This window comes from Esox lucius, chromosome 5 (assembly GCF_011004845.1).
Source record: "Esox lucius isolate fEsoLuc1 chromosome 5, fEsoLuc1.pri, whole genome shotgun sequence".
NCBI lineage: Eukaryota > Metazoa > Chordata > Actinopteri > Esociformes > Esocidae > Esox > Esox lucius.
Genome location: NC_047573.1, coordinates 16,233,277 through 16,246,588, shown reverse-complemented (window position 1 = coordinate 16,246,588; position 13,312 = coordinate 16,233,277). Strand labels below are relative to the sequence as shown.

The window sequence follows — 13,312 nt, the reverse complement described above, 5'->3', positions numbered from 1 at the left end:
CTCACTTTCTTTTATCCTCTTTATTTATTCCTCTATGCTTTGGAATGTTGGTAGGAGCTTGTGCCATTCATGTTAAAAATATGTTTGTCATAATGAACATGTTGAGTAGACTTTCATCACCAAAATATTGTAGAATTAAACCGAATGAATTAGATGTTTAAGGTTTCAACCTTGCTTGTGTGTTGCTGTTCTTTTATGTGGTAGTTTGTTTAGTGTTTTCACTTGGTAGTGATAGAGCTGTACCACATCACTTAAAGTGTGTGTATGTGTGTTCATTTGTGGGTTTACGTGTGTGTTTTGGGATGTCCGGAGGCTAAATAGTGTTTGTATGTGTGTCAAACGCACTTCCTGACACTGAGACAAGGTAGATTTGGAGATACTAGTGAACATGACATGATTTGGAGCATGAAGACGTGAATGTTTACAAAGTCAGGCAATATATTTGTGTCAAAAGGGCAAACACTGCCTTTGAACATGACCCGTTTCAGTGAACTGAGCTATGATATTGGCAGTCTGGAATGTACTTACTTATATCTTAGCCCTTACATGTAGCCCTTACATGACTTCTTTAAATAAATACATACAGTGGATATAAAAAGTATACACACCCCTGTTAAAATGCCAGTTTCTTGTAAAAGAATGAGACAAAGATAAATCATGTCAGAAACTTTTCCACCTTTAATATGACTTATGACAAGAACAATTGAAGAAAAAAAGTAAAACTTCTGGGGGGGGGGGAATAAAAAACTCACAATAACCTGGTTGCATAAGTGTGCACACCCTTAAACTAATACTTTGTTGAAGCACCTTTTGATTTTATTACAACACTCCGTCTTTTTGGGTAGAAATCTATTAGCATGGCACATCTTGACATGGCAATATTTGCCCACTCTTTTTCCAAATCTGTCAGATTGCAAGGACATCTCCTATGCACAGCCCTCTTCAGATCACCCCACAGATGTTCAATTGGATTCAGGTCTGGGCTCTGACTGGGCCATTCCAGGCTTCTGGTAAAGCCATGCTTTTGTGGATTTGGATGTGTGCTTTGGGTCGTTGTTGTGCTGAAAAGTGAACTTCTTGTTCAGTTTTCTAACGGATGCCTAAAGTTTTGTGCTGAAATTGCCTGGTATTTGGAACTGTTCATAATTCATTCCCTCCACCCGAACTAAGACCCTGGTTCCAGCTGAAAAACAGCCCCAAAGCATGATGCTGCCACCACCGTTCTTCACTGTGGGTATTGTGTACTTTAGGTGATGTGCAGTGTTGTTTTTGCACCAAACATACCTTTTGGAATTATGGCCAAAAAGTTCAACCTTGGTTTCATCAGACCATAACATTTTCCCACGTGCTTTTGGTGGACATTATGTTATTTTTTTGCAAACTTCAGCTGGGCTTGGATGTTTTTCTTTGTAATAAAAGGCTTCCGTCTTGCCACCCTACCCCCATAGCCCATTACTATAAAGAATATGGGAGATTGTTGTCACCTGTAGCACACAGCCAGTACTTGCCAGAAATTCCTGCAGTTCCTTTAATGTTGCTGTAGGCCTCTTGGAAGCCTCCCTGACCTGTTTTCTTCTCGTCTTTTCAGCAATTTTGGAGGGACGTCCAGTTTTTGGTAATGTCTCTGTTGTGCCATATTTTCTCCACTTGATGATGACTGTCTTCACTGTGTTCCATGGTATATTTAATGCTTTGGAAATTATTTTGTACCCTTCTCCTGACTGATATCTTTCAACAATGAGATCCCTCTGTTGCTTTGGAAGCTCTCTGTGGACCATGGCTTTTGCTCTGAGATGCATCTAAAATGTCAGGAAAATCTTACTAGAACAGCTGAACTTTATTTGTGATTAATCAATGTCACTTTAAATGATGGCAGGTGTGTAATGACTTCTATTTAATATGAGTTTGAATGTGATTGGTTAATTCTGAACACAGCCACATTCCCAGTTATAAGAGGGTGTGCACACTTATGCAACCAGGTTATTGTAAGGTTTTTATTTTTAGATTTCAGTTTGTTTTTCAATTGAATTGTTCACATTATAGGTCACATTAAAAGTGGAAAAAGTTCTGATATGATTTATCTTTGTCTCATTTACAAAACCTGGCATTTTCACAGGGGTGTGTAGACTTTTTATATCAACTGTATACTGTATAGCAGGGCTATTACTCAATAATGTAGCAATTGCATTCTACAATTATATCTGGCAGATTATCGATGAGACTATAATAATGACTAATTATGTTATTATTGGTTTTATTATAAGGATTATAAAATAAGTCAAACATTGCATCCTTAAACCCATACATTTGTTAAGCCCTTCATTACCTTAGTTCACCCACGGGACAGTCATTCGTGATGTTCTCTCTTGAGCTAATTGACCTGACATGAAAACCCAGACTAAAGGTTAGAGGTGAGATAATGACAGAGGTTGTGGCATGCTGACATTCCTGCTTTCAAACTGCTACCTGAAGGGGAAGAAAACCCTGACACGATGAGAAAATACCTTTCACTACAAACATACCATCTTGAAACAGAAAGGGTGGGGCGTCCTATTGATCCAGTCCTTAATGTCATATTATTATTATTAAGTCCTTTATAGGTTTTCCTTGAATACAGTATGCTCTGCAGTGATTCTACGACTTGCTAACACATGATAATAATGATATTGGTTTGTATTCCTGTTGTAGGTTCGTATTGAGGAGCTAGAGGAGGAACTGGAGACAGAGAGAGCCATGAGGGCCAAGGTACACCACCACTATCAGTCACTGGTCTGATGCTGATACACCTACAGAACATTATCACCTGACACCTATAGCATCTATCATTCACTGATCCAATACTAACACCTACAGTACATTATTCCTTGACACCTATAGCATCTATCATTCACTGGTCCAATACTAACACCAACAGTACATTATCAACTGTGCTGTGGTCCACTGGGGTCAGTGCCATGGTCAGTGCAGTGGTCCACTGGGGTCAGTGCAATGGTCAGTGCTGTGGTGCACTGGGGTCAGTGCCATGGTCAGTGCCGTGGTCCACTTGGGTCAGTGCCATGGTCCACCGGGGTCAATGCTGTGGTCAGTGCCATAATCCACCGGGGTCAATGCAATGGTCAGTGCCGTGGTCCACTTGGGTCAGTGCCATGGTCAGTGCCATGGTCCACCGGGATCAGTGCAATGGTCAGTGCCGTGGTCCACCGGGTCAATGCCGTGGTCAGTGCCATGGCCCACTGGGGTCAGTGCAATGGTCAGTGCCATGGTCCACTGCGGTCAGTGCCATGGTCAGTGTCATGGTCAGTGCTGCAGGTCTACAGGGGCCATTGCCATGGTCAGTGCCGTGGTCCACTGAGGTCAGTGCCGAATGATGGGGAAGAGCGATACAGTTTGGAATGGGTATGGGCTGTGGTTTAGCAGAACATTGTGGTGGAGGATATACAGAAGAGAGAGAGGGCTGAGCAGCTGGGGGAGTAAAGGGGTTTGTCGCTGGTCTTCAGTGGTTCCTCCAAATCATGTGCACCTGTCATAATAAACTACGGGATAGACCTGGTGTTTCTGGTTATCTCACAGGGCAACCCCAGAGGCAGGGAGAGCATGTACATCCCATCCATCCATCCATAACACAGACACACACACACAATGTACACACACTTTTGTTTTTCTATCTTAGTGGGGACTGGGTAACTTAACATTAACCCAGAAATCCATGTTCTATTCCCTAGTCTTAAACCTACCCTTAACCCTAGGTAACTTATGCCTAAAATGTTCCTAGCCCTAATGCCTAATCCTCACCAGCAATACCTAATCCCAATTCTAAAGATATTTTTCCTAAACCTTCAGGCCAGAAATCACATCGTCCATTATGGTGACCTGCCTTAAAACCTTTTTGGGACTGATTTTCCAGGTTTTTCTGTCCTGGGGGATTTAGAAAAATTATACGCGGAGTCCTGGATCACACGTCCGCATGCACAACTGCTCGCACGCACACATTTGGACGGATGTGATCGCACGCACACCTTGCTCTTAAGAGTGTAACATAAGGAATGGATACTTATTTTTTCCTGAAATTTCTCTGCTTCAGAATGACCGATTTGCCAAAAGACAAGTATATTTTCATTTTGGAATTGGAATATTAGATGGATCTGAACAAGTGTAACTACTCTGAAATTCATAGACAGAACTTTGAAATAAGGTTATCATTTTTTCTTTGGAGGCTATACAATGTTTTTTCCCATTTCCACAGGGTGAAACAAGCATGTATTCTGGGTTCTGGTGTGTTAGGACAGTTGGACTAAGCTCATGAGGTATATATATAGAAGTTACATTCTTCAAGAATCAATGTGTATTTCATTTAGTTATTTATTTCAGTTCAAACCATGATGTACAGTACTGTACATGCTAAGGATCCCTGCATTAAGGCTACACACTGTCAAACCAATGGCTTTTATAAGATGAGCAGGTTCACTTAATGGTATTACCACTTGTTTCATCACACAAAACACTTGAGCTTAATGTGTAAGAGTAAGACAGACCCTAGTCGGGCTTCTTTGGAATGACTTGTATTCCAGTGAGACATCAAGCTGGAAAAATACAAACCCGCTGGTGGTGAATGGAGTGACATCCCTCTAGGCTGTTTGCGCACTTATTCCCTAGCTGGGTGGTACACCCACGTAAGCACACCACCCGCCCCCCCAACTGGGGGGTGTACCTAACTAATAGCTTGATGTTCCCCACTGCCTCCTGTTAAAGCCACGGCAGAGTGAGCCAGACAGGCAGAGACCTGCACAGCTTTATCTGCAGAGTCTTCTCAGTGACATGGACACACATACCAGCTCTGCAGACAGGCTGTCCATTGTTTGGCTCAGCTCAGATAGGGAGAGATGGGGAGATATTACCAGGAGACACTGACAGCACAGTTTTCCACGGGATCTTCGACCAAGTGGAATGTCAGTCGCGCGCACACACACACACGCACAAACGCGCACAAACTGCCTGACACTCGTGCGAACAAGAGGTGTCAGCTCTCTGCATGGACTGAGACTAAGCTGACCTGCCTTGGGCTTGTTTAGTTAACAACAGAAGAGGAACGGGTCTAAAGTGTGTCGAGCTGTGGTACAGCTGTAGCTGTTGACATTGTTACCAGTTTGACGGAGAGTGATGACGGAGAATGGAGGGGGAGAGAAACACAGGTCAAAGGTCAGAGAGCAGGGCGCAGCAGACGGGTACAGAGGTTGAGGGGTTTTTGGGGGGGAAATGCCAGGGAACTGAAAGATGAGATTCCTCCGCTTGACTTAAGTTGAAATGAGATTAGTCTGTTTTCACTTAGTCAAGAGAAATACCGTACAGAAATGTAGACCATCAGCAAACACACACACACAAACCCACACACAGCCGCCACACTCACGAGCCCACACCCTTTACCTTCAGGTATTGTTGCCCACCACTCCCCCGGCAGAAGACTGGAGCTTTAAAAACCCTCTCAACCTTTACAACAGCTATAAAACGGCACTAAAAGATCCAAATAAAAACAAATTCTTTCAGCTATACTACCAAGGCACTAGTTGTTTGTGCATTTAACGACCACATGATTCACACGACTACACTGCTGCATGTGTTGCTTTGTCTTGTTTTATCATGGAAATTCCTTGCAGGTTTTGGAGGGTATGTTGCCTAGGACTGTCATTACCCTTCGGATTTTAATTGTCTTTGAAGATAAGACACTTGTCTAATAGAGAGAGAAATTTTATGGATATAATAACATGCACATGAATTTCTCACACTGCCTTTTTCTAACTAAATACAGAGAGATGGGGGGTAGCTTGAGTCGGTCAGTAATATTGGATTGTACAGGAAGAAGCTCCCCCCAGCTGTGTTGTGATTGGACAGGTGCACTGGACCTGACCTCTGTCCCTTGTGAAGGTCACTTCCTGTTTGAATATGTCAATCACAGAAATCCCCTGGATGTGGGATGTCCCTGGAGGTGCCAGATGGAATTTCCATGGACTTTTCTTGTACCAATATCTCCAGTGTTTACAACATATTTAATCGATTAAACTGCATATATGAAAACAATACTCGCCTTGGAGCTTTGCAAAAAACTATGATATAGCCATGGCATTTATATCATCCTGCTGTGCTTCAGATCCTCTCAGGCTGCTACACAGATGACTGCAGCTGGTTTACATGAGGAAGATACAAGCCGCCGATAAGTCTCGCTTTGATGATGTCACTGTGCATGGAATACTGTTTGTGATAAACTGAGCCAAATCTGTTGTTTTTATAATTGCAGCCTGAACCAAAATTTTGCACTGGCGCAGGCCCTGTGGCTGTGTCACATCTGATTGGTGAGTATTTTATGACTGACCAGAAATGACTTTATGTTGCGGAAATTGTTGTAGGTGGAGAAGCAGAGAGCTGATCTGACCAGAGAACTGGATGATCTGACTGACAGATTGGAGGAGGCAGGTGGAGCCACAGCATCACAGGTACTGATGCAGCATGTTAACCCAGCAGAGATGGTTCTGCTCATGTTAACCCAGCAGAGATGGTTCTGCGCTTCCCATGTAACGGAGTAGTAACGGAGTAGTAATCAAAGCCTTTTGTAAACTGGATCACAAGGGTCAGTCTTTCGTCTCTTCATCCCTTGATCATTCCATCCCTCCATCGCTGCCCTCAGATTGAAGTCAATAAGAAACGGGAGGCGGAGCTCCAGCGCATGAGGCGGGACTTGGAGGAGTCCTCTATCCAATCGGAGGCCCTGGCTGCGTCGCTAAGGAAGCGTCATGGCGAAGCAATGGCGGAGCTGGGTGAGCAGTGTGAGGTTTTACAGAGGACCCGGGCCAAGCTGGAGAAGGAGAAACAGAATCTACGCATGGAGGTGGAGGATCTGGCCGCTTCACTAGACACCCTGCAGAAAGCCAAGGTTCGTCTGAACACGGACAGGAAAGCTGTCACTGAGTTGTCACAGAGACCCACCTCCAGCTTTCAAAGGTGTCTTGAAGACACATTTCTCTGTATTTTGTTTTTAAATGAATAGTCAGATATCTGAATTTAAACCAATAAAGATTATACAGAAAACCCACTCACCACCGGGGAGTGGCAATTTAAACTGTATAGGTAACTGCCATGTTTTGATGTCTGTTCCAGGCATCCACAGACAGCCAGCTGAAGAAGCTGGAGGAACAGCTCTCTGAGGCCCACAACCGAGCAGATGACCTGCAGAGAGCCCTGACTGAGGTCAATGTAGGCAGGAACAGACTCACAGGTACACACCAAAAACCTAAAAATAAGGACAAAGCCATTGATCATGTGACACCCTTTATTCCTTCAGGAAGACCCAACAGAACATCTCACGGATACATAACACACATACTGTAGTTTCAGCAACTCCAGGACTTGACATTGCAGAATAGCTCAGCCCAGCCCCATCTCATGAGGTATATTAAGTTGATGTCTGACATGGTTACTGCATACTGTTAACAACAACTAAATAATCCTTGTCTTTAGTGCATGATTTTTTTATTTATTTTTAATCGGTTCAAGAACCTACATCTGGTTTAATAGAAGCAATTATTGGTGCATTGTTTGTCTTGAATCTTGAATACTGATCACAAGGATTGCTGTAATCCCATTGGCTATAATAAGGGATTCTATATTCTGTGGCCAATGCCTGCAGTACCATAGTCTGTGTTGAACTTCTGTGGCTTCATTTAGAGGGAACAAACATTCTGCCTTGGTACACACACACACACACACACACACACTTACACAGCTAAGGAGATCTACTGGTAGTTCAAAGGTGTTGGCGTATGTCCAATGTTTAGGTAAATGGGTTTACTTAGATTTTGGCTTATTGATCATAGTACAAACACAAACATTACCACACGCTCCCAGGGTGAGCAGGGCCATGCTGCAGCAGATATCTAATGACAAACCCGGTTCAGGCCAGTCCAGCGCTGAGCAATGGGAAACAGACCATGCTTTCATTATGATATGCTAGAATAAACTACACTGTATCATTTACAGCTTATCCACTGGACACAGCTACTCAGCACTGGCAGTGGGTGACTACTGGCCTCAGATGGCCTTGAATACGCCAGGGAAAATATAATTAAGTATCATATAAAGTGCCTTTAGGAGCCCTCTGGCAATTCAATGGGGAGATTTTCTTTTCTTTCTGTACATTCAAAACTCTTATATCAGTTAGCTATGTGGTATAAGTGCAGATAAATCAAAGCTGGTCAGTCACATCAGTATCTGCACCTTGTTAGCTGACAACACAGACCTGGCCAGACAGTTGGAGGAGGCAGAAAGCAGAGCCAACCAAGCTATCCGCTCCAAGACTCTGATACTGACCCAACATGAAGACATCAAGAAACAGATGGATGAGGAGATCAAGGTAGAACCAGGCAGTGTGTGTGTGTGCATATGTTTTTGGAGGAGTGTATTTAGTACCACTTAATATAAGGGGCAAGTTGTCTCAGTAACCGATAAGAACTCATTAATCCAACCATATGAATAACCTCATATCCCAGATGTGTCCTCCCTGTGGATGTTTTATTATGGATCCAAGGTTAACTGTCAGATGTCTTTAACACTGTGTGTGTGTGTGTGTGTGTGTGTGTGTGTTAGTCTAAGCTTGCCCTGGGCAGTAGTCTGGCGGGGTTACGTCAGGAGTGTGAGGTGTTGAAGGAACAGCTGGAGGAGGAGCAAGAGAGCAAACTGGAGCTGCAGCGCCTCGTCTCCAAACTCAACACTGAGGTCACCCATTGGCGGAGCAGACACGAAGCAGACACCATCCAACACTCTGACGAACTGGAGGAGACCAAGTAAGACAAACACTACAACATGTGCACGCACAAGCACAAACTCCCACAAACACACACACACACAATACCACAAACTTCAATGACCAGGTGAGACAAAAGGTTAAGAGGCAGCAAAGGAACATCCCTACATTCCTATAAATACAGTGTCATTTGTGCTAATTATAGTACTGTTTAGACCATTTACTTAAACATTTACTTTATGTGAACAACTCAAGAGTTTCTCCCCATTTGTGGATTCTGCCACAGCCCTCTCCCTTCTGTGAGTATCAAACAAACATGACAATGTATTGGAGAAGACCACAAAAGCTGGTTGTCTTCTCTAATAAGTTGCTCCAAATTCTGCTAAATGACTATAAAATTGCGGCATTTAAACTAGACTGGATCACTTTGTCTTACATGCACCCAAAAAGACAAACACACATCCGGCATGTAAAATGGCTGTACACATTTTAAAAGATAGACGTGTGTTCCAGGAAAAAGCTAGCATCAAGGCTCCAGGAAGCTGAAGAGGCAGTGGAGGCCACCCAGGCCAAGTGCTCCTCTCTGGAGAAGACCAAGCAGAGGCTACAGGAAGAGGTGGAGGAGCTCTGTATAGATCTGGAGAAGGTAGGCGGACACTTAGGGAGAATGGTTTCTGACGTCCAAACCCAGCAGAGGAGTTGAGTGACACATACAGTATCTCACAAAAGTGAGTACACTTTTACAAATATGTGATTATATCTTTTCATGTGACAACACTGAAGAAATGACACTTTGCTACAATGTTAAAGTATTGACTGTATATCTTGTATAACAGTGTAAATTTGCTGTCCCCTCAAAATAACTCAACACACAGCCATTAATGTCTAAACAGCTGGCCACAAAAGTGAGTACACCCCTAAGTAAAAATGTCCAAATAGGGCCCATTTAGCCATTTTCCCTCCTTGTAACACTAACAGTGTCATGTGACTCATTAGTGTTACAAGGACTCAGGTTTGAATGGGGAGCAAGTGTCTTAAATTTTGTGTTATCGCTCTCACACTCCCTCAAACTGGTCACTGGAAGTTCAACATGGCACCTCATGGCAAAGAACTCTCTGAGGATCTGTGTTGTTCAACATAAAGATGACCTAGGCTATAAGAAGATTGCAAAGACCCTGAAATGTAGCTGCAGCACGATGGCCAAGACCATACAGTGGTTTAACAGGACAGGTTCCACTCAGAACAGGCTTCGCCATGGTCGACCAAAGAAGTTGAGTGCACGTGCTCAGCGTCATATCCAGAGGTTATCTTTGGGAATTAGACGTATGAGTGCGGGTGGGGGGTCAGCCTGTCAGTGCTCAGACCATACGCCGCACACTGCATCAAATTGGTCTGCATGGCTGTTGTCCCAGAAGGAAGCCTCTTCTAAAGATGATGCACAAGAAAGCCCACAAACAGTTTGATGAAGACAAGCAGACTAAGAACATGGATTACTGGAACCATGTCCCATGGTCTGATGAGACCAAGATTAACTTATCTGGTTCAGATGGTGCCAAGCGTGTGTGGCGGCAACCAGGTGAGGTGCACAAAGACAAGTGTGTCTTGCCTACAGTCAAGCATGGTGGTGGGAGTGTCATGTCTGGGGCTGCATGAGTGCTGCCGGCACTGGGGAGCTACAGTTCATTGAGGGAACCATGAATGCCAACATGTGCTGTGACATACTGAAGCAGAGCATGATCCCCTCCCTTCAGAGACTGGGCTGCAGGGCAGGATTCCAACATGATAACGACCACTGCTTTGCTAAAGAAGCTGAGGGTAAAGGTGATGGACTGGCAAAGCATGTCTCCAGAACTAGACCCCATTGAGCATCTGTGGGGCATCCTCAAACGGAAGGTGGAGGAGTGCAAGGTCTCTAACATCCACCAGCTCCGTGTTGTCGTCATGGAGGAGTGGAAGAGGACTTCAGTGGCAACCTGTGAAGCTCTGGTGAACCCAAGAGGGTTAAGGCAGTGCTGGAAAATAATGGTGGGCACAAAAAATATTGACATGTTGGGCCCAATTGGGACATTTTCACTTAGGGGTGTACTCCCTTTTGTTTCCAGTGGTTTAGACATTAATGGCCTTGTGTTGAGTCATTTTGACCGGACAGCAAATGTACACTGTTATACAAGCTGTACACTCACTACTTAACATTGTAGCAAAGTGTCATTTTTTCAGTGTTGTCACATGAAAAGATATAATCAAATATTTGCAAAAATGTGAGGGGTGTACTCACGATTGTGAGGTACTGTATTTCTTAATATATACTCAATGAGTCATTGCTGATAATGCTAACTGGTGTTTGAAAATGGCAAATCCTTCAGTCTCCATTGTCCTCCCACCCAGGCCAGTAGCTGCGGCCAGGCGCTGGATAAGAAGCAACGCATCTTGGAGAAGCAACTGGGTGACTGGAGGCAGAAGTGTGAAGAGCTGGTGGCAGAGTTGGAGGGATGTCAAAAGGAGAGCAGGCAGCACGCCACCGAGCTCTTCAAATTGAAGACTGTCCATGAAGAGGCCCTGGAGCAGGGAGAGGTCCTACGCAGGGAGAACAAGGCCCACCAAGGTGAGGCTCGTCACATGCCTGAACGCCACACTCCCGCGGTCCTGGACACTGGTCCACTGAGTGCCTCAACATATCAAATGGGATCTGATGCAATATTATTGCTTTACTGTCTGCTTCCTTGTTTTGGTAATTCAGTAACAGTGATAATGCACAGGAGGATGTGTGATATATGAACAATATACCACAGCTAGGGGTTTTATCAATGCACTTCTTTCCTAAGAGAAACCCTAAGCCACAGTAAATACCACAGATAAATATTAGGATATCATACCCCTTGGGCCTTATTACTCAGGTATAGAGCTCTAGAACAAGGTGTACCAGGATTATATGTGATGAAATCCAGGATATAAGGGAAGCTAGCAGTTACTGGAATAACATTTACTGCAAGTGTTTCACAGGTCTCTGTTTCAGCCAAATTTCCACCACACATGAAAAACATTAACGTGATCTCTTGTGCTTGACCACCTGTGAATGTTACCTCAGAAGAGATAGCTGACCTGACTGACCAGCTCTCCGATGGAGGGAAAAGCGTTCATGAGCTACAGAAAACTAAAAAGAAGATAGAGATGGAGAAGGAGGAGCTGCAGGCTTCGTTGGAAGAGTCTGAAGCTGCCTTAGAGGTATGGATGTTAGGGTGGGCTGGGGTGGTTACAGTAAAATAAATGACGTTTACCCCAAACTGTTACGTAATATGTATTGGAATGTATCAATCGTCATTACCACATTTACTCTTATTATTATTTATTTTTTACAATTGCATTAAATTCACACAATGTGTGGACTATATAGTTGTAAAATATAATGAAACTAGTTGAAACAGTGTGGCAGTTCTTCGGCAGGTCTGTCAGAGAAAGCAAAGGAAAGGCCCCCAGGCTGGCTACATGTTCAATTAGCAGTGGCCAGCCAGACAGGGAGCAGGCAGATCATAGTTACTGATAACCCTACATAATCAGCTACACAATCTCTCCTGTAATTAGCCCGGCCCTCTGGGGCCAGGAGTCTGTCTTGACAGGAGACCCCAGGCTGCTCCTTATAGATGGTTTGTATTCTGTCAACTGCCCCTCACTCACACTCTCCTACCCCCACTCCTGCTGTCACTTTCTCCTCTTCTCCTCCGCCACCCCCTACTCTAGGCAGAGGAGACCAAAGTGCTGCGTCTACATCTGGAGCTGTCCCAGGCCAAGGCAGACATGGAGAGGAGGCTCCAGGAGAAAGAGGAGGAGTTTGAGGTTGCCAGGTACCTTCTAACCCCATACCTTCTCCTCTCCATAGAGCTGCAATTCAGTCCAAAAAAGTGTCATTATTTTCAGCATAGATGTTGTAACAGGTCTTAGATCACTAAGAGTTAGTACCGATTGCAGTGCCAGGGATGTTGGCTTGACAACAAAACAAGTGAAACCTGTGATATCATGTAGAACATTAACAAAATAACAGTCCAGGTGTTCTGTATCTTCTCTTTCTATTTATTTGATTACACTGGGGAACTTAATTTCTGTTGAGTTGGATTTTTCACTTGATTTAGATTAAATTTGGCATGCTGATTTAAAAAATACAGTCAGTTTTTTCTTTACAGCTTACCCTCTGAATAGGCAAAATGTTATTGTTTGTCCATAAAGGGCTGTATACAAGGGGTTAGCAGACTTTATGTAAGTTATTTTTTGTTTTTCTAAGCTTATTTAAACTTACTTTGTATTCACATTCTTATCTCCTTTCTTTCAGATCATGGCTGCCTCTGTTAGTTCTCGTCAAAAGTGCCTAAACAGCCCTGATTCGTGAGACAAAGCGAGGGTATCCTGTAGCTCAAAAAGTTGATGTGTTAGGAAATAAATGTGGGATTCAGAGGCCAAAAGTTAGTCAAAAACAAGTGTCAGATCTAACTCAAAGAAAATTGTGTTCCCCAGTGTTCCTGGTTAACCTAGTTC

The 13,312-nt window shown here is 43.8% G+C and overlaps 1 protein-coding gene across 5 annotated transcripts in view; it reads left to right on the top strand.

Annotated features, from left to right (window-relative positions):
- LOC105023056 (putative uncharacterized protein MYH16) overlaps positions 1-13,312 on the top strand; it is a 47,687-nt gene that overhangs the window by 30,327 nt on the left and 4,048 nt on the right. For all 5 annotated transcript variants that reach the window (XM_020046782.3, XM_020046785.3, XM_010891944.5 and 2 more), the window contains 10 exons: positions 2,689-2,745; positions 6,399-6,485; positions 6,677-6,922; positions 7,147-7,264; positions 8,271-8,398; positions 8,632-8,828; positions 9,302-9,434; positions 11,174-11,390; positions 11,874-12,010; positions 12,524-12,627. In XM_020046782.3, the coding sequence (XP_019902341.2) occupies positions 2,689-2,745; positions 6,399-6,485; positions 6,677-6,922; positions 7,147-7,264; positions 8,271-8,398; positions 8,632-8,828; positions 9,302-9,434; positions 11,174-11,390; positions 11,874-12,010; positions 12,524-12,627 (1,424 nt within the window). The remainder of the gene's footprint in view (positions 1-2,688; positions 2,746-6,398; positions 6,486-6,676; positions 6,923-7,146; positions 7,265-8,270; positions 8,399-8,631; positions 8,829-9,301; positions 9,435-11,173; positions 11,391-11,873; positions 12,011-12,523; positions 12,628-13,312) is intronic.